Source organism: Mirounga leonina, unplaced genomic scaffold (assembly GCF_011800145.1).
Source record: "Mirounga leonina isolate KUSES-001 unplaced genomic scaffold, KU_Mleo_1.0 Mir_173, whole genome shotgun sequence".
Lineage (NCBI taxonomy): Eukaryota > Metazoa > Chordata > Mammalia > Carnivora > Phocidae > Mirounga > Mirounga leonina.
Genome location: NW_023270447.1, coordinates 37,556,189 through 37,578,767, shown reverse-complemented (window position 1 = coordinate 37,578,767; position 22,579 = coordinate 37,556,189). Strand labels below are relative to the sequence as shown.

The window sequence follows — 22,579 nt, the reverse complement described above, 5'->3', positions numbered from 1 at the left end:
GGGTGAAATGAAACCATCTTCGGAGACTCATCCTTTCTCAGTAAATTACTAGATGTTACATTCCACCTTGGATATTGTATTCCAATAAGTCCAGAAAGAAAAAGACATGGGATTCAGAAAATAGAAGATGTAACACAAGAAAGAAATAGAAAATTCACAGAATAATAGTGAAGGGAAATTTTAGGATAACAGATATATATCAGATCTAGAAAAACAGACATTCCAGAGAGAAACAAGAAAATGTGGTGTTCCTGAAGGATTATTCCAGGGGGAAAATGACAGATTATACTCACTTGACTATACCAAGAGGAGATAGAAAATTGAATTAATGAAAGGTACCTAGAAAAATAAAGCAAAGAAAAAAATAAGGAAATTCTTAAAGAAACAAAAAAATGCACAAGAAATAAAATGTGATTGAATTACAGTAGCATATAGTTAAAATAAATACTACTAATTTAAAACAAAATTGCTCTCTCTATATTTTTGCTTGGTTAGAAGTGTGTTGGAATTTGTTATCAGGAAGTTAAACCACCACACCACATGTTAGAAACCTGTAATTGAAAAATTAAGGAGTAACATTATAATCAAGTTATTTAAAAAATTTAGGATGAAGAAAAGCTCAAAAATTGAAAGTTACTAATGTAGGGAGCCTAAATCAGGATTAGAAGGAGTTATGATTGAGACAGTCCAGAAATGAGATACCAAAGTTATTAATGGATGCAGAGGAGTGTTCAAGAGATGGTAAATGAATGGCATGAGAGAGTACGATGTTACTACTAGATAATGAGACCATCAAAGGAAGAGGGGTTTTACAGGAGGAGAGAAGAGTAATAGTTTTTAGAAAGCAAGGGGGATAACAATTCCACTTTCCAGCCCTGAAGTGTTTAAGGGGTGAGAATGTCAACATGCTCTACTTTTGAAGGCTACAAGTCAATCGAGTTTTAGTTGAGACTATGAGGGAGCATTCAGTGAAGAGGACAAGGCTTAATGGATTATCGATCGTGGTATAAGGTGCATTCTGAGTTCAGAGGGAGTACGGAAGAGGGAAGTTGGGCCAGGGAAAAACGTCAGTACATTGTGGGGATGAGAGAAGGGACAGAAAAGATGACCAGAGGAGCCTACATTTTGGGGCAATGAAAGGGAAAGCAGTCTTAAGTGAACAGAGTTCCAAAAGTCTTAGTGAACAGTGCACCCTCTGGCCAAATGGTTTAGGTGCAAGTCTGGATATTCTTTTTCCTCTTAATTTATATTTAAAAATTTACAGTGGCAGCAACAGACAGGTATGAAGAAATAGTCACATGGCTCAACACAATAGGGTGAGTGCTAGGCACAGGGCAACACAGGCATGAACAGTGGATTGTACATCCATCTGTGGGTCAGAGAGGCAGACAGGGCATGACATTACAGCTGTGTGGTTGATGTGACTACTAGTGACTCAAATTAAAAACCTGGGAAGCTTTCGAGACACCTCTCTCTCCCCCCCAGTCTCCCCTCCCACCTCTCATTTAATCTATCACCAACACATTGGATTCTGCTTCTTAAATATCTTTCCAATCCATCACTTCTTTTCATCCTTACTGTTACTCTCATAATCTAAGCCATCATCACTTACCTTTACAACTGTAATAACTTGCACAAACATTTACTAGGTGCTTAATATGTGTCGGATATTTACTGGATGCATTTATTGGCTGCCTAATATATGCTAGGTCCCAGGTAGAGACTGGGAAGGCACCAACCGATAATCAGGGATTTCAAGTAAGGTCAAGTAAAATAAGAGTTACAAAACCTTGTGATTCAGGCTCCTAGAAATGTGAAGTATAGGAGTTCAAGAGATAGAAAGTAATGAAGAAGAAAGGTCATCTTTTTAATGTTTTTGGTTGGCCTTCTACAGAATACCAAGTGCAAATAACCACCTAAAAGTGATGACTCACGAACCTGTCCTCAAAATATCATTTTATTAATTTTGGGAGTTAAAAGAAGGATAAGGAAGGCTTGGGCTAAATGTCCAACATCTCTTAAACATTTTCTACTCATCTCCCTCCAAATTTGACTTAACCTAAGCAATTTAAAAAACAAAATGCTATGTTGTTTTTATAAACTAACACCACTTTCTAGTAATAAACTTATGTTGGTAAGTCAAATAAATCAACCAAAAAAGTTCATGTTTCAAATTAATGCTCATTTAGTACTACTCAGTAGCTGGCAAACTATACTGTGTCTGCGAATTCAAAAATGAATAAAACAAGATATTTTCTTCAAAGAACTTACCTAGGGGAAAATAGAACATGTAATTGGGAAGCAATGTGATTAGTGCTCTGGGAACTCAGAGGAAGATTCTAGTCATTCTTCTTGGAGAGACATTCACAGAGGTAGTGACCTTTTAGTTAGAATGAGAAGTTTTCCCAACAAATTGTCAATAGCTGATGGTGGTTGGGAGGGAGGGAGGAGAGCCCTAAATATATTCATTTATTCATTCATGAATTCATTTTTTATTTGTATTTTTTTTTTTTAGTTTCAAGTTTTTATTTAAATTCCAGTTAGTTAACATACAGTGTAATATTAGTTTCAGGTGTAGAATTTAGTGATTCATCACTTACATACGACACCCAGGGCTCATCACAACCAGTGCCCTCCTTAATACCTATCACCCATTTAACTCATCTCCCCATCGACCTCTCCTCCAGCAACCCTCAGTTTGTTCTCTATAGTTAAGAGTCTGTTTCTTGGTTTGCTTCTCTCTTTTCTCCCCATGTTCGTTCATTTTGTTTCTTAAATTCCACATATGAGTGAAGTCATATGGTATTTGTCTTTCTCTGAATGGCTTATTTCACTTAACACAATAGTCTCTAGCTCCATCCATGTTGTTGCAAATGGCAAGATTTCGTTCTTTTTGATGGCTGAGTAATATTCCCGTGTATATATACACACACCATATTTTCTTTATCCATTCATCAGTCAATGGACATTTGGGCTCATTCCATAATTTGGCTATTGCTGTGCTGCTGCTATAAACATCGGGGTGCATTTATCCCTTCAAATTAGTATTTTTGTATCCTTTGGGTAAATACATAGTAGTATAATTGCTAGGTTGTCGGGTAGTTCTATTTCTAACTTCTTTGAGGAATCTCCATACTGTTTTCCAGAGTGGTTGCACCAGTTTGCATTCCCACTAACAGTGCAAAAGGGTTCCCCTTTCTCCTCATCCTCTTCAACACCTGTTGTTTTCTGTGTTGTTAATTTTAGGCATTCTGACTGGTGTGAGGTGATATCTCATTGTAATTTTGATTTTTATTTCCCTGATGATGAGTAATGTTGATCATATTTTCATGTGCCTGTTAGCTATCTATATATCTTCTTTGGAAAAATGTCTATTCATGTCTTCTGCCTATTTTTTAATTGTATTGTTTGTTTTTTGGGTGTTGAGTTTTATAAGTTCTTTATAGATTTTGGGTACTAACCCTTTTTCATATATGTCATTTGCAAATATTCTCCCATTCTGTAGGCTACCTTTTAGTTGTGTTGATTGTTTCCTTTGCTGTGCAGAAGCTTTTTATTTTGATGAAGTCCCAATAGTTTATTTTTGCTTTTGTTTCCCTTGCCTCTGGAGATATGTCTGGTAAGAAGTTTCTACCGCCAACATCAAAGAGGTTACTGCCTGTGTTCTCCTGTGGGATTTTAATGGTTTCCACACTTAGGTCTTTCATCCATCTTGAATATATTTTTGTGTATGGTTTAAGCAAGTGGTCCAGTTTCATTCTTTCGCACAAAGCCATCCAGTTTTCCCAATACCATTTGTTGAAGGGACCATCTTTTTTCCATTGCATATTCTTTCTTGCTTTGTTGAAGATTGGTTGACCATAGAGTGTAAGTCCATTTCTGGGTTTTCCATTCTGTCCCATTGATCTATGTGTCTGTTTTTGTGCCAGTACCATATTGTCTTGATCACTCCAGCTTTGTAATATAGCTTGAAGTCTGGAACTGTGATGCCTCCAGCTTTTCTTTTCTTTTTCAAGATTGCTTTGGCTATTTGGGGTCTTTTGTGGTTCCATACAAATTCATTTGTTCATTCTACATTTGTTATTAAATATTTACTGTATGTCAAGCAAGACAAATGCAAAATGAATAAAACACGGTTCCTACTCTCAAGAAACTTATAGTCTAGAAGAATAACATGAAAATCAGTGGATTTAATAAAGTGTTGTAAGTGACATGGTACAAGCCTGTGCAAGATTTCATGGCAATTGGTAAGTTTAACCTAGAGAAAGCTGAAATTTCTACCATGATTATAAGATGCTTTCTCCCATTAAAATCATAAGATTCATAAAGATAGGTTCTCATTCTGAAGGAAATAACCAATCCATCTCTAATCTGTAGCTCCAATAGGATAGAAGCTTTGTGAAATTTCATCACTCTATCCCACTAACTATATCAGTGCCTGGAACATAGTGGTTATTCAATAAACATATGTCCATTAATGGAATGAATTTGTGGATCAAAAAGAGATCATCATAAACCTTATGAAATTTGAATATTTTTACAGAAATGGAAGAAAAAGATGTATTTTTTTCTAACCAATTCCAGATATTTCTGTTCCGCAGTGTAACTTGTCTAAAATAAAAAAAAAAAAAATTATAAATTTGTGTGTCAAGGGAGAATGTAAGCATGGTAACTGCATTGCACTGAGTCATGATTGTGTTCTCGCGAGATTCTGCCATTCCCAAGCTGTGTGATGATGGCAAACCTCCTAACCTCTCTGAATTCCATTTCTTTATCTGTTAAATGGGACTAAAACTGATTTCACATACCTTGCAAGGCTGTTCAAGTGTTAAGCGATATAATGCACGTGCATGTCCTCTATAAGGTTTAAAGTATTACATAATTATAAAATATATACCGAAGTTAAATTTCTATGGCTCTATTCTTGCAGGAGTGCCCTCCAAATTCAGTCAATTAAGCAGTTATTTTCTGTCTGTTTCTGTAGTGCAGTGCCTGGAGATGACCACCAAGCGGAAAATCATCGGCCGACTGGTGCCGTGCCGATGTTTCCGAGGTGAAGAAGAAATCATCTCAGTTTTAGACTACTCCCACTGCAGTCTTCAGCAGGTGCCGAAGGAGGTCTTTAACTTCGAGCGGACATTAGAGGAGCTTTATCTAGATGCCAATCAAATCGAAGAGCTACCCAAGGTAATCTTTGACAACCTGAGATGTACACCGTAAATGAGTATTTTGTGACATCCAAAGACTTGGTATAAGGATAATGTTGATTATAGCCTTCTCGTTGAATAACTGGCAAGTTTTTCAAACTGCTGTAACTTTTTCCAATATGCTTGCTGGTACCTCTTAATACCATTTCATTTGTAAATTCATGTGATGAGTATGACCAATTGAACTCCATGGAAATCGTTTTATGAATTATTCCTCATTTTATTTATTTATTTTTTTAAAAATGAGTTGTTTTTTTCTTTTCTTTTCTTTTCTTTTTTTTTTATTTATTTGACAGAGAGAGACACAGTGAGAGAGGGAACACAAGCAGGGGGGGAATGGGAGAGGGAGAAGCAGGCTTCCCACAGAGCAGGGAGCCTGATGAGGGGCTGCATCCTAGGACCCGGGGATCATGACCTGAGCCGAAGGCAGACGCCTAACAACTGAGCCACCCAGGTGCCCCTTATTTATTTTTTAAAGATTTTATTTTTCGTTTATTTGAGAGTGAGAGAGTGTGAGAGAGAGCACAAGCAGGGGGAGAGGCAGAGGGAGAGGGAGAAGCAGGCTCCCCGCTGAGGGCAGAGTCCAACACAGGGCTCGATCCCAGGACCCTGGGATCATGACCTGAGCCCAAGGCAGACACTTAACCACTGGGTCACGCAGGCACCCCTGAATTATGCCTTATTTTAATTTAAAATGGCCTCCATGAAAATACAGATTAAAATCAATATTGGTGGGTTGAGATCATGTTTGGAAAAGAAAGGGAAGATATGACACTCTATTCTAGAAGTGAAATTTTTATGTTGTACATTAAGGTTTTAAAACCTTGAATTATGTGTTCTAAGTCTAAGAAATACTTTTACACACATACACACACACACACGCCACACACAGAATTAATACTAGTATGAAAAACATGCTGTTATTTCTGGAATTTGGCATCTTTGATTATTACAGACATCACTGAATATATGGCATATAAGTATAAGCATAGTAGAGCTAAAAATTTAACTAATATCAAACTTTGCAAACACACACTGCCATTATGACATTGTGCATGCAAAGAAAATACCTTCTGTCTCCTGTTTTCCACTGCAGAAAAGAATGGATGATAAAAGATTAGCTAACACAGACCAGGGCCACACAACAAAGAGGTTCAAAATCTAAACCACTATATATTAATGATCATCTAAATAAGTGACTCACATTAAGTAGTCAGCATAGCATTTACCTGTGAAGGATTTACCCAATGGCTCAGAGGGAAAAAATGTCTTGCAATACATGTCCATTGCTTATGCTAAAAAAATGCATATTAAATACCCAGGAACCAGGAAAAGAAACTTCCATAATAAAAAACTCACTTCATTATCAAATTCTGAGAATAATGTGCTGATCAAACCAAATCATGAATAATTATTTTCACTTAGGATTATAAATTATGGTATTAATATAATACTTCAGAGGCAGGAACGATTTAATGTGTACTTCAAAACCAATGTACTTCATTTTTGACAACCAAAGTATATAGTGTTGTCTTGGATTTGGGGCCAGGAGGTCTGGGTCAGGCCTAAAAAAAGGTTCTAACTGTATGGATTGCCATACAGATGTGTATCAAGTAAAGGTTGGCATGAAATGGTCAGTTTCTCCCAAAGACTTTCTTGAGGGCAGAGATGGCATCTTATTCATCTTTGCCTCCCTGTACACACACATGGTGACTTTCACATAATGGATATTCAAACTCTTTCTTGTCACTGCCAGGTAGAACAAGGCAGAGAACTTTATGTACTACAGGACTTGATTAGCAAAATGGTATAAGGTTTAAACGACTCATAAATGTGACATTTAGCTCTAATTTAGAAAAATAAGTATTTTTTTAGAGCAGCTCCATCTAAGATTGCCAGATAAATAAAGGACATCCATTGAAATTTGAATTTTAAACTTTTTTAAAAACCAGAAAATTTTTGGTATAATTATGCCCCAAATATTGCATTTGATATTTACACTAAAAAAATAGTTATTTAACTTGACATACTGTATTTTTATTTGTTGAATCTTGAGAGCCCTAAGCCAATCTAGTTATTTAGTCTTTTTCTAGATCCATGCAACAGATTCTGTAAGACAAATAGTAAAAAACATGGTTTATCAATCAAGTATTTATTTAATATCTATATTACTACACAGTGTTTGAGGCTTTAGGTGGGTACAAGAGAAATCAATCTCAATCCTTACTCTCAATGATCTAACCACCTAATCACAGAGAAAATTGAAGCATTAGAGGCAAAAGCATAATGTGTAATCAGAGCCAAAGAGCCAAATACCATTGTAGAGAAGAGTTTCATTCTTGCAGGGGGTGCAGGAGGGCTTGACCAAAAGGTAAAGATGCAAAGATTAAGATGGTACATATGGAGAGGGTGAGGAGAGGGACAGCAGAGCTGTGAAGAGTCTGAAACTGCAGGTACACCTGAGGGAGTGCCAACAGTATGTAAGTAGAATAGGGAGAGCATGCAGGACCCAGATTATGAAAGGTCTTGAGAGTCACACAGCATTGTTCGACTCGATGAATTAGGCAGATAGTGTCATCGGAGAGATTTATATATCATGTAAGTCACCAGGAGCCTACTTAAGCTTGAATTAACAATACATAAAAATAATACAAGTGAACCAAAGACTCAATATAATTTCCCAGTGTATTGAATTGAGGAGAAATTGTTATCTTTTATTATGGCATGCTTTATATATTTCAAAGATCTTTCACATAATCTCTCAAGGTTTCTTTGAATTCCCAAAATCAAGGTGTTGCTTTCATAAAACAGCCCTGTGTTACTTTCTTCTAATGTATTTGATATTGAGATATGATCTAAATTGTCTGACATTGAGACATGATCATTATAGTACATGGATATATTTGTGCATATTAGAAAAACAGGAAGTTAAACAAAAACTCTTTGTTTTTCTGGGAAGGACTTGAAAGTCCTAACTTATTCTTAGGTCTCATTGGCCTTAATTGTGTTACATATTTATTGCTGATCCAGGCTCTTTGCTATAGAATCCACTATGGCAAGAAAAATAAGGTTACTTTGATTGAATTAAACAATGATGGGCCATCTCTGTGGATTTGTGATTGTTGGCCACAACACAAAGGAAAGGAGTGCAAGGACCGTGGGGGAGATTACCACAGTATACACTACAAACAAAATGTTATACAGTCATTGTTTCATGAGGAAAAGTAGACAAAGTCTACTTTAGGGAGTTTAATCTTCAAATTTAAATTAAATAAAACCTCTTTTGTCTGCCATTTTATTTTATTGTTTTCTTTATGTTTCCCTGGCATTGTTACTATGGTGATTTCAAATATGTTGAGTAAATGAGATAGCTATTTGTATTTTTGATATTACATTATGGAAAGAATTGCCTTTTGTAAATGTTTTAAAATTTTTTTCTTTCTGATATTTTATACAGAGAATATTCTAGCTGGCCCAGAATTGCTACTGTAAGATGTTATACAACAGGTATAGAACAGAGTCAAGGTTAATGACATTAGAAAAAGATATGTCAAGACTATGTCAGAAGAGATACAAAAATAGATAGGAAAGAACAGGAAGTTTTTTGATTAGAAATGGTTCAATCTGTGTTACTTAATTTGCTGTAGTAAAAGGTAAAAATACAAAATGACATGCCTTTCACACAGTAATACAAAACCCACACAGCTTATAATTTAGTACTGTTTTGCTTGTTATTTTGAACCAGAAACTTAAAATTATAGGCAGAGTAATAGACCATAACAGGGGCATATTATATATGAAGTAGTGTGGGAAGACAAAAGTTAAAAAAAAAAAAAAAGCAATAAAGAGAAAAACTGTTGAGAAACTTTTTGAAACTGAAGAGGAACCTTAAAAAACAGAATAGAAATAATTTGGAAAAGTTAATATGTGACCAAAATTGAAAGACATAAAGAGTGAATTTGACAGGTGAGATCAATTTTTTTGTCATTGTTGTTTATAAAGTAAAAATTCAGTTTATTCATCTGCTTATGACACAGTACACAAGAGGCAAAGTGTTTCACATCATAGATTTCACTTCCAATTCCTTGGAATGTTCATTTCTTTGGCTAAAAGGAGACTAGACATGAGATGCAGGCAATGCTTAGGCAACTGACATAAGGATGGGGAGGGGGTGATGCTAACACTATCCTCATGGGGACAGGCATAAGGGGTCTGTTAGTCACAAGCTATTTTCTAGAACTGTTAGCTGGAAACAAAGGAGCACCACTGCTGGGTGCTCATCCGTCGTGGGCCTCAGTCATCCCCACCACACAGGTACAGCAGTGCTTTCTGGTAGTCACCCTTCGTGTCTTGCTGGATGTAGTAGTACAGGGACTTGCTGTACTTTCTCTTGAATTCAGACCTAATTTTCAACTTGTCCACTTCACTGCGAGAGACCATGATTCTAATCAGGACTTTATCACGAGTCCCCTTGCCCTTCATGGAGTCTTACAGCCGGTCAGCAAAATACAGGGGCTTGTTCTGAATGCACTGGACCAGATTCAGGAAAGCATTTTCCAGGTCTCCTTTGACCTCCTTCTTGATGCTCTCCAGCATGTCATAAGGGCTGTAGCTCTTGTACCTTTCAAATACTTTCTGGAGGTGACAATACTCTGCTCAGTCATGATGCTGATCCACTTGGGCACATCAGTTCCTTTCCTCTTCACTCCAGCATCATAGAGATCCCGGGCATCTTGGTCAATCAGTTCATAATCAATGACAGAGCCATCCTCTGCTCTTCTACCCTTTGCAAGGGCAACCATCAGCTTGCAGAAGTCACCAGATGTGTCAGAAACGATGTCCTTCTCCAGATCAGTCTTGTACATTTCTTTGTAGGCTCTGTTAATATTCTGAAGCTCTTGGTTGGTCCTTGAGCAGATGATCTCAATGAGAGAGTCCTCGTCAGTCCCCAGCCCCTTCATGGAGGCTTTCAGCTCAGAAGCATCATACTGAGCAGGTGTTTTCAAAAGGCCCAAAATCACGGTCTCCGGGTAGCCAGACAAGGCTGACTTGAGTGCTGATGCAAGTTCCTTTTTGGTCCTTCTCTGGTAGGTGAAGGCAATATCCTGTCTCTGTTCATTGCTGCGGTTGGTCAAAATGTTGACAATGGTGACCTCATCCACACCTTTGGTCTTGATGGCCATTTCAATGTTCAGAGCATCACGCTCAGCATCAAAATTGGTATATGCTTTGACCGACCTGTATGCACTTGGGGGCGTGGAGTGATCACCCTCCAAGCTGAGCTTGCAGAGAATTTCGTGAACAGTAGACATTTTGAAGGAAGCTGGGCCTGGCGCCGAGAGCTGCGAGCGCCCCCAGTTGTAGAGCCAGGTGAGATCAATTTAACCACATTTTAAAAGAGGATGGAATGAAATCTGAAGCACCAGACTTAGAAAATTTTCTCTGTATTAAACTTTACAATCTACCCTTGAAATATTTTAGAGATTAAGAACCTGACCTTTGGACCCAGACAAACCTAGGATTAGATTTTAACACTGCCGTTTGGTTGGGAAGATATTTTATTTTCTGGGAGTCTCAGTTTCTTCATTAGCAAAAATAGGAAGATAATAGAGGTTCCTAGTGGTTAGATAGATTATAGATAATAGGTAGATAAGTAGATAAATGAGTATTGGGTGAGATAATACATATGGGATACCTGGAATAGAGAAATATCCAATAATCAATATTCATCATTCTCTTATCACAGATGAAGGATAATTCCCATGTTAATTACCCTGAGTAAAACAAAAGTAAGATTTTGTAACATCTCAACATAGTTCTGGGCATTGACTCTCTAACAAAAAATTGTATGGCATGACTTTATCTCTAAAATCTCCAAGGATAGCTTCTAGGAAATCAATTCCCTGCCTCTAATGGGTGTAGGTTTTTGACTCTACCAGCTGCACCAACACATTTGTGATAACACCACTGTTTACGCAGAAAATTTCCCTGACTCACAGAATCACAATGTTGTATTATATTTGAATAGATGCAACCTTGGAGATTATTTAATTTAGCCCTCAATTATTACTAATAAGCGAATCTAGGCCAAGAAAGTTAATTAACTTCTTTTAGGCCACGTGGGATGTTAGATTCTTATCCAAAACTATTACCAAAGACTATGTATTCATTAGGATAGAATATGTTATGCTACAGTAACAACAAATCAAAAGCCCAGTGTGTAATTGAACAAAAGTTTTGCTTGGTTTCCTATGAGTGTTTCCAGGAAACACTGCCCTTTAGGAACCCAGTGTTAACTAATCTAACTGTCCACCCAATGCAGAAATGTCCCCTTATTATTTCTCTTGCAACAGTCATCCAATCTCTTCATGAACATTTCTATTAGTGGAAGAAAGCACTAAATTAAGAAGCAGACCACTGTATTATTGGAAAATTCAGGTTATTAGAATGTTCTGCAATATGTTAATGATGTTTGCCCATACCCATCCATCTATCTCAACGCCTAAAACTGGGCTAGGCACTTGGGGTGATACAAAGATTATTAAGGCATGCCCTCTCTGGACAAGAAGCTATGCTTCTGGCATTACTGCCCTGATCCTTAAAATATTTTAAAGGAATTCATATACTTTGCCTTAAACTTCTGTTTTTCCAAGACAAGTTTCCAAAATTTTTTGACCATTTTTCAAAGACATGCTTTCTAAATGCTTCGCCATTTTAGTTACATTTCTCTGGGCACATTCTAATTATTAGCTTGGCTTTAGACATTGATATATCAAATAAAAATATCTGTCCACATGGAGATATTCAACAGAGGAATAAACAAAATGTAATGGAACTCAGGAGAGAGGTCAGAGTTGGAGATGAATGTAAGAGTTATCCACCTAGAGGTGAGAATTAAAACCAGGAGACAAGATAATGTCCCTGAGAAAGAAAGGAAAAAGAAAATTGCTGAGAAACAAATAATTAAACTATAAAAATCAAAATCCTAGTACTAACCCACCATAGGAACTTGCCTAGAAATTACCTGTGTTTTCCCCAGTATCATGGCAACTGTGTGTACAGGGATAAAATTGGGAAATTTTATTATGCTCTTGTTGGTAAAAACTCCATGGGTAAGAGAAATATGGCATCTCAATTGATTTTGATCTGGATGTTTATAGCTTGCAAAAACCTATTGGCTCATAATGAATAGAAGAAAAGGATATAGCCTCAACTGTGTGGTACTATCAAAGCTAATTCTAGAAATTTCCAATCTTCCAAGCCTTTTAAAATTTAAGGTCATGAGCATTTTACTTGTAAAATATGAGTTTTATATATTAGAAAGGAGAGGTTCTAGTGTCCTATTGGAATGCCATAAAACACCTTCAGAGGGACACAAAACAGGTGAGATATAGGGCAGTCATACAACTATTTTTAAATAATTAGGAAGAAGACCAAAGAAACAAATATTCATTTGAATATTAAACTATACATTCTTAAAACTTGTTAATTTTCTGGAGGCATATTGATAATATCTTCATCTGGCCTCTCTTGCCTCAGCCTGACCCAGATCAGTAGATCCCACACTTCTGGATTTCAAAATCCAGCAAAGTGTGGGAACTGACATTCCCTTTCTTTTGCTAAATAAATGTTTTAAAAGTCTCATGCAAGACTTTTATTATTTTACTGTAAAAGAATACTTTCATAGCCAAATGTGGAAAACATTCATGTACAGAATAAATGGTATTCCTTCACAAGAAAAGATAGGCAGTAAACCTGTACTCTTTTTTAAAAAGAGTTTTTATTGAGTTTTATTGAGATATAATTTACATACCTATCAAATTCACCCTTAGAAAATATGTACAATTTAGTGGTTTTATTATATTTACAGAATTGTAATGCCATCACCACTGTCTAATCATAGAAAATTTTAATCACCTTCCCCCCTCTCCCCAAAATACACTATACCTATTAGCAGTCACTCCACGTTCTCTGCTTCCCCTGGAAATCTTTCTCTATGGATTTGCCTATTTTGGATATTTAATATAAGTGGGATCATACAACATAGGGCATTTTGTGACTGGCTTTTTTCACTGAGCATCAGGTTTTCCAGTTTTACCAACCTCGTAGCATGTATCAGTACTCCATCCCTTTTTATTGCCAAATAGTGTAACTTTGTATGGATATACCACAAGCCACTTTTAAAAAATAGGATATAACACTTTTTGAAATGCAGCCAAATTGCAAAAAACATTATTTTTCTGTAATGCATGTGTGTAATTATTTTCTCAATACAAATGCATCGGTTTGGAGCTTTATAATCCATAGTATACATGAAGGTGAGCTCCGGTATCCAACTTCTTTCAGTATTTTGTTTTTAATTAAACAGTTGTTTAAATTCAAGTTCATAAAGGTGTATAGAAAAAATGAAAGTAAACTCTTAACAATATACATCCAATATAGAATATTGTCAGTAAGCTGTGGGATGCCAGAAAAAAATGCCCCCCATTCTAAAAATATGCCCCCCATATCTACAGTTGCTTCTCCAGGGAAACAGACAGATGCTGGGGAGCCAGGGGCCAGGCAAGGGCTACGTTAAAAGCCATTGCTTGGTGCCCACTGCACCATGGTTTCCACTCATACAGGACTGTGTAGCTGAAGCATTGGTTACCCAATATGAAGCAGTCAAGAATTTATCAAAGGGGGGATATTTTATTTTATTTTTTTTAAGATTTTATTTATTCATTTGACAGAGAGAGAGAGAGCGCACAGCAGGGGGAACAGCAGAGGGAGAGGGAGAAGCAGGCTTCCTGTGGAGCAGGGAGCCCGATGTGGGGTTCGATCCCGGGACCTTGGGATCATGACCTGAGCCGAAGGCAGACGCTTAACGGCTGAGCCACCCAGACGCCCCGAATGCGGAATATTTTAGACTGATGAAAATTTTGTTGTGGCGTGGCTCCAGTCACTGAGCCATGCATGGATAGCAGAAAACTTCTTTGACTCTTCAGAAAATAAATGAGCAACAAAAATGCTCCTGAATTGTGCCAGCAGCCAGCAGGTAAAATAGAGCTCAAAGTTAATGACAGGCAAATGGGCTCTGACAACTCTATTGTAGCTGTTTGTCCTGAGCTTACACAGAAAAGCCAAGCAAGCTCTCTGCTCAGAGCCTTGGCCCCTGCTTTTCCCTCTGCCACCATTCCACATGGCCTGTGCCTTCTTCATTTCCTTCAGTGCTCTGCTCAAACATCACCTTACCAGAAAAGTTTTTCCCATTGTCTTATATGAAACAATAACACCTACCATCACCACCACCACTTCTTCCTCCCAACAAATTTAAAACTTACATGTATCTCTGGATTTCTTATACAATTCAATTGTGTTAACTAGTATTAAGATAACTGCCTAAATACTTTATCATTGTTATAAAACACCATAGGTAGCTTCCTCCAATATGGTGTCTGTTATTTTACAAAGAGTAAGACCTTTGACAGTGACCAGAAGTAAGGAAGGACAGGAAAAGTTAGAGCACATCAGCATAGGACAGAGAAAATAAAACTCTCTCATTTAATGGTGGTTTGTTTGTTTAATTTTTGATGCGATCCTGGGGGTTGAAGTGAGGTGGGGAAATTTTTGTACCTCCTCTGCAATCCATGCCCTATTACCATGCATTCTGCGTTGTTTTTTTACTCTCAAACTCTGAGTACTTTGTCCATAAAGATTAGATCTGCCACATGATATTTTCTCAAGTCAAGGAATGTGTTCTCTGACTCTAAAACAGTCAAAGGTAACAAAGGAAGGATGTCATGGAGCATACTTTTACATGTATGGAATACTTTACGTGTAAAGAAATAAGTCCTTTAAAATCTCTTTCAGACTTAATGTTTTGTGATTCACTCATTTGAGTTTCCTTTTATTTTGTCTTATTTTATTTTATTAAAACTTTATTTATTTATTATTTGACACACACAGAGAGAGAGAGAGAGTGCACCAGCATAAGCAAGGGGAGCTGTAGGCAGAGGGAGAGGGAGAAGCAGGCTTCCTGCTGAGCAGGGAGCCCAATGCGGGGCTTGATCCCAGGACCCTGGGATCATGACCTGAGCCCAAGGCAAATGCTTAACCGACTGAGCCACCCAGGCATCTCAGGATGGCCTTTTAAAAATGATAAGCAATAGAAGGAAGCATCCTTTCTCTGCTCTCCCTCACAGTATAACCTTTAAGAAAGATGTGTATCTCCACCAGTAGTGACTGTAATCACTGGTTATTATCATATAAGTACCACAATACAATATAAAGAGTCTGGAGAAAGAGGGCCTAGGTTTAACACAAGTTCTGATAAGAGTTAAAACCATGAAACCTCAGACATATTATTTAACCCCTTTGAACTTTAGCTTCTTCATTTGCAGTAGATGCTAACAAATTCGTTCCTGTTCACGTCTGAAGATTGTGGTGAGGACTTAATAATATAAAGTATCTGAAAACTCTAGGAAAACAGTAGAATGAAAAATAACTCTTGACTTAAGAGAAATGGCTTATTTTGGTAAAGATGAACATTTATTGGAAATATATCAGGGGCTCATTAATTTAATAGGATCCTGGAGAACTTTACATGGAAAAAAGGTAAGAAACAAGAGAGCTCTGGATTGCTGCACAGAATCCTCATCACCGTAGCATTAGGGGCCGCACATTGCTGCTCTTGTGAGGAATGCGATCTCCAAACACCCCCACATAATCATGATGTTTGTTCAAGATTCAAATTCCAGATGCTTCCCCAGTTAATATACAATGAGAGATGCCCTTAAAAGGAAGGTCAGGGTTCTAATGGAAAGAGAGGAATGGATGCTCGACAAGCAAAAAAGTGTCCTCCAATGTTATACATATCATATCTCTTCCGTTTAATTGATTCTTTTTTTCTTTTTATTCACTGATATTTGCTACCTCTGATTTAGGAGTCTGAGGGCCTGTTTCTCTCAGGCCTTTAAATAACATTATTTGAAATCAAGGTCACTTTGCTAGTTTTGTGAGAAATCTAATGAGATCAAAGGAGCCACAGAAAAAATATTTTAAGGTGACAAATTTTGAGATGTTAGTTCATAATTCTGATTTTAGTTTATTAAAACTTGAATGATAATTGATTCTTTTTTTCTTCAACTCAAAAGGAATCTTTCAAAGTGAAAGGCACTACTCATGTCACTATAGTTGCTGATTAAACAATTGTCATGATTGAGAAATATGAAAAGCCTTGCTCTAAATTAAACATGGCCCAAATTTACAAATGGAGAACATGACAACTGCTACTTGTTTAATAAAGTTGCCTCATTTTTTAAAATTGCACACTAACAAATAATTCCTTAAGTATTTGTCTTTCAGAAACTCAGAATTATCCATAACTTTGGCATTTTACGTAAGGAGCCACACACATATCTATGGAGAGCTCTCCTAAGATCCTGGGCTTAAATAAGGGGGGAAAAAAAGACCTTTTCAACTCTGTCACACCCTCAAAGATATTCATGGTTCATCACTCTCTCCTCTGGTGCCAAAGGTATAGAATTTATCTGAGTATACAAAACCATCTCCAGAATGAAACTCACATGAGTGATGCATACATAATCAGAATTTGACTATGTTTACTCTCTTGCCTGAAGCATCTTTCTCCAAAAGTGTTCTTTTATTGCAGTTATTTTGGCATTCAAATGCACAGGGTTTTTTTTTTTTTCAATAAATAAATAATGTAGGTGGACTCCATAGGGGCTCAAAAGAAAGTGAGATGAAGGACAAATTTGTAAAAAACAGTTTATATGTGGAAAATTTTAGATCATTTTTATCTTACTCTGATTTCTATTTTTGTTTAAAATATTTTACTGTTTCAAAGGTTTATAGTATCAACATCTCTTATTTATGTGTCAGTGAGAAACTAGGACATCCAGAGTACCCCAGTCATTTTTTGAACTGTTTTACAATCTTCCAACTAAAGTCTTACTTGTCATATCACTTTTTTTATCCTATCACTTATCTCTATCCTTTACCCAATATCAAATCTTGTTGAAATCTGATTAAGCAACCCATTTGTTGATTTTTACTGCCAATTTTTTGAAATGGTATAAAAAAACAAATATTAGGTAAAATATATTCATTGATTTGTTCATTCATCCAGCAAACATTTCTTCAGTACCAGTTATGTGCAGACAACTGTTCTACGTACCAGAGATATATTATTGAGCAAGACCTAGAAGTTCCTATTTTCACAAAATCTACATTGCTGCAAAAGAAGAATGGAAGTAATTTTTTAAAATTTTTTATTGTTATGTTAATCACCATACATTACATCATTAGTTTTTGATGTAGTGTTCCATGATTCATTGTTTGTGCATAACACACAGTGCTCCATGCAGAACGTGCCCTCTTTAATACCCATCACCAGGCTAACCCATCCTCCCACCCCCCTCCCCTCTAGAACCCTCAGTTTCTTTTTCAGAGTCCATCGTCTCTCATGGTTCGTCTCCCCCTCCGATTTCCCCCCCTTCATTCTTCCCCTCCTGCTATCTTCTTCTTTTCTTTTTTCTTAACATATATTGCATTATTTGAAACAAATAATGGAAGTAATTTTTAAAAGAAAATGTAAGATAGCAGCAAGTGCCATGATGAAAATAAAGGAGGGCAATTATGTTGAGTTTTGGATGACAGAGAGTAGACAACCATGCAGATTTGAGAAAGAACAGTCCCAGGAGAAGGAATACTCTAGGGCAGGAATGAGAGTGGCATGTTCAAGGAGCAGAAAGAAGGTAGGGGTGTAATGAATGAGAGGAAGAACAGTACAAGATGCAGATGCAGGAGATAGTTAGTGGGGCTAAATCATGCAAATTCAGGTAAGACAGGGAGAAACTTAAGATTTCATACTAAGTGAGATCAGGGGCCACTGAAGTATTTTAAGGAAAAGGGTGATGTGAAATAACTTATATTTGTAAAATACCACTCTGGCTGCAGTGTGGGAATACACTGTGACTAGTGGAGAGTGAAGGTGAGATTAGAGGCTATGGTAGTTATTCAGGTGAGAAGTTGGTTGCTTCAATTAGGTTGAGAGCAGTGAAGAAAAAGAAGCATTTAGAGAACACTTTGTCAGTAAAATTAATAGGATTTGCTAATGGCATGGATTTGAGAGGTTGGAGAGAAGGACCTGCATAGAGATTTAGAAAGAGTTGCTATTGCTAAAGGAAAAGAACAAGGAGAGAAAGGGCTGCTGTGGGTATAGGAGGAAACCATGTGTTGTCTTGGAAGCCAGAAGAGAACAGAAGGTGTTTTAAGAAGAGGGAGTGGTAAACTAAGAGACTGACTAAAATGACAGAGGAGGGAACCAATGTGTTTGCTAGTGTGAAAGTAATTAGTGACCCTGATAAGAGTAGTAGGGCAAAAACCCAATGAAGTAGGTTGAAAAGAAAATGGTGGAGATACACATATTTCTTAAAGGCTATACTGTGAGGGAGAGCAGAGAAATGAAACAAACTAAAGAGATGTTTGAGGTTAAGTATTTTCTTTATTTGTGTGTTTGTTTTCAAGGTCAATGACATTAGAACACATTTGCACACTAATGAGAATAAATTAGAAGAAAAATAATTCCAGGTCCTGAAAGCAAAAGGACATAGGATTTACAGAATGCATGAAGGGGTTGCCTTTGAGAAGAATAAGCATGCTTCCTCCATTTTAATGAGAGAGAAAGAAGAAAATATAGATACAGATGATGGTTTGTAGGACTTGAGGGACAAGAATGATATTGAAATTTGATTCAAATTATAGAGGTTTCAATGTGTTAAAGAAATGCTTGAACAATTGAACTGATAGCATGGGAAGTGGCAATCTTTAAGTGAGCTGAAAGGGTGGAAGAATGGGGTGCATGAAGTTTAGGATTACAGAGGAATATAATTTACAAAGGGAACTGAGGGCCTTAAATATATAAAGTAGCTATATTTTATAAAATTATTTCTTGACATGGTGGGTAGTCCAAAAACAGATGCAAGACACAAGTTAAAATTACATTAGCTTATGTGCCTGGACCAGTGTGATAGCTGTAGAAACAGTAAAGAAGAAAACAAGTGACAAAGCAAGTAAAGAGAAGGCAGGAAGTGCAATGGATATTTATTGAGCACCTACTCTGTGCCTGGCCCTTCATATGCAATAATAGCTCTTTTGTCCTCCGAACAACCCTGACAAACAGGTTTTGTTTTCATTTTAACTGTGAGGGCACGGAAGCACAATGAGGTTGAAGAATTTACCAAAGGTTATACAACTAAAAATTTCAAATTTGGCCTATATCACTCCAAATCCTTTTCAATTCACTAATCCGAAGGAAGACCTTTCAGAATTTGGCATTTTGCTAGATTCGGGGATGAACAAGGAGGGATTAAAGTTGATAAGATTTTCATCCTGGAGACCTGGGAAAGTAACACTATTAAAAAATATACTGGAAGAAGTTATTGTGTAGAAAAACATGACAAAATGTGTTTTAGATGCATACTATGTGATATCAACTAAGATTCTCAAAAAGATACTAGAAGATAGTGATAGATCTGCAGTCAAATGCTCTACCACTGAGCTATACCCCCGATAGTGATAGATCTGAAAGAGACTCACCAGATCAGGACTGGAAATACATATCTATTCTTTACCCAGAGATCTGAAACAAGGAGCCATGTTTTGCTTGGCCTGCCTATTCTTTTTTTTTTTTTTTTTTCCTTAATGCATTAGTGGTCAACTTATAAAGTGCCAGATTTTATCAAAAAGTCCAGATTCCTGGCTTGTCTTTAAAAAAAAAAAAGGAAGAAGGAAGATCTGGTAGAGTCCATATTCCTAATTGGTAATGATTAGGTAGAACTGAGGATTGTTGGGCTCTTTTGATGAAGCAGATCTAGTTTGCCACAGATTCCACCCAAGCTGCCCCCTAGCCCTGAAGTTATCTACCTAGCTCCTGCAGAAAATTGGAGTTTGCAACCTATTATAGATATTTATTAATTTTTTCAGGAAAAAATAATTATTTACTTTGTGCCTGATACTTCCTTAGTCACTGGGAAAACAGCTGTTGAACAGATGTATGTACTCTGTAGCATGAAAGGCAGACATTGAACAAGTAATTGGGTCTATCTGGCAATAGCAAAATCAGAAATATAGTTTGGAAAGTTCTAGCTGCACAAAGAGTAGAAATAAAAGAATAGGCCCAGAGGCAAGAAGAGCAGTTAGGCAAAACTTACAGAAACCTGTGGGAGGTGATGATAACCTGGCCTCTGATAGTAATGCTGAGGATGGAACAAAGGACATGGGTTAGAAATGCTTTTTGGAGGCAAAACTTACTGGATTCAGTCATCTGTTTCATATTTATATTTCAAGGGAAGAGGCAAAGTGAGTCACACACAAGTGACTCTCAGGTTTCTACTAGAGAATGTGGGAATAAACTAACAGACAGAAGGTATGGAATTTGGGAAACTAGAGCCCAGTTCAGAGGACTAGCAAATGAATATCTATGGAATCCATATGCATATCACACTGAGAGAGCAATCTGTCCAGACTGGAGCCTGCTACACAGGATGCAGGAGTGAGTTCCTTCAGAATCAAAATAAGATAAAATTTATCTGATGTGCTTTAGCATTTGGAAATATAATTGCTGGACATTTGACAAAGCTGTTTGAGCGTTTGGAAAAAATTAAGGATAAATGCATAGAAAACCAAGCAAATAAAACATGAAGCAATTTCAGAAAAAATCTTTTATGAGTAAACAACACAGTGTACAAATAAACATTATTAATATCAGCATTAACTACTGATTTAACAAGAACTTTGGATGTGACTATACTGGGAAGATGAGGAAAAAGCAAGAAAGTGATGATGGGATGGTAAGAAATGATAATGGTTTTTCAACTGCCATAATATGAGATACACTTGACCCTTGAACAACACAGAGGTTAGGGGCACCAACCCCAGCACAGTCAAAAATCCACATATAACTTTTGACTCCCCCAAAACTTAACTACTTATAGCCTGCTTTTGACCTGAAGCCTTGCCAATAATACAATGGTTGGTCAACATATGTTATGCTATATGTGTTATATACTGAATTCTTACAGTAGAATAAGAGAAAATAAAATGTTACTAAGAAAATTATAAAGAGAAAATACAGTACTGAACTGTATTAACAAACACCCACAGATAAGTGGACCTTTGCAGTTTAACCATGTTGTTCAAAGTTAACTGTAAAAAGGCAATGTCTGCAATTGATAAAACAAGATGTAGAAATACATGTGTATTCTCTAGAAATATAGAAGAAAATACAAGAAATAATAGCTTAAAAAGTTGAAAGCAACTACCTCTAGAAGAGGGATCGTAGGATGCAAAGGAGAGGACAAAGAACTGATGTAATGCTTTTATAAAAATAAAAATTAATTTTAAAAAAAATTAGAAGAAAGAGAATTGAGCTGGAAGAGAAAACCCGGGGTTAACCTTTTGCTGGATCTAACCATATCGTGGTCCTTTTGAAAATGATCTGTAAGATGCAGTGACAAAAGTAAATGTCCAATGCTCAAGTAAATTATAAAGTATCATTTGAGAAAATTGAATGACATAAAAAGTAAAAATGTAAATGTAAAAAGCAGGTCAATGTCTGCTATCTCTTCTTTCCATTAGTTCTTATAATAGTTGTTAACTGATTATTACATGTTTTAATGTTATTCGTTTCCTGGCTCAGTCCTTAGTATATGAAGTGGTTCTAAATCAGAGAAGGCATTTTACTAATGCAGCGATTTGGCCTCACTTCTGGAATGCAGTCAGCCTTTAGGGAACTGATAGAAGATTTTTTCTCTAGAGTATAAAAGAAGTTGCTTCATCTCTTATTTGCTTGTTTTGTTTTTTTTTTATACATTTATCCCCTAAATTTCTAGAGTGATTAGAGCATAAATTCTCTATAAAATGTTTTATTACACTCTAGAGAAATAATCCTCCATCAGTTCCCTAAAGGCTGATTTCATTCCAAAAGTGAGTCCAAATTGCTGCATTAGTAGAATGCCCTTTCTGATTTAGAAGCACGTCAAGATCCAATTGTTGACCAGGGAATCCTGGGAAGTCAGGCCATTCTCAGCTTGCTATGGGGACTTGGGATTCCTTCAGTGTGATTATGCGGCTGACCTTCCATAGAACTAGCCTCTAGTCATATGTAAAAAATCACCATGTGAACATTTGCTTCCAAAAATTAGTACAGATATGTTGAGGCCATGAGTTAGGATCTACTATAGCATGCATGTGCTACATTTTTCTAGAATGACAATTAATTAGAAAGATTTTTAAGACAGAAACATGAAAATGTTATGGAATCAAATGCAAAATTCATCTACATTGCAAAGATAACAAGTCATGTTCTC

The 22,579-nt window shown here is 36.6% G+C and overlaps 1 protein-coding gene and 1 pseudogene across 2 annotated transcripts in view; one reads left to right on the top strand and one right to left on the bottom strand.

The window, feature by feature from the left end:
* LRRC7 (leucine rich repeat containing 7) overlaps positions 1-22,579 on the top strand; it is a 646,929-nt gene that overhangs the window by 318,928 nt on the left and 305,422 nt on the right. The window contains exon 4 of the mRNA XM_035018295.1: positions 4,985-5,187. Coding sequence (XP_034874186.1) covers positions 4,985-5,187 — 203 coding nt within the window. The remainder of the gene's footprint in view (positions 1-4,984; positions 5,188-22,579) is intronic.
* On the bottom strand, positions 9,450-10,586 carry LOC118019283 (annotated as a pseudogene). Its single transcript, XR_004681645.1, has one exon. The product of XR_004681645.1 is annotated as an annexin A2-like (transcript).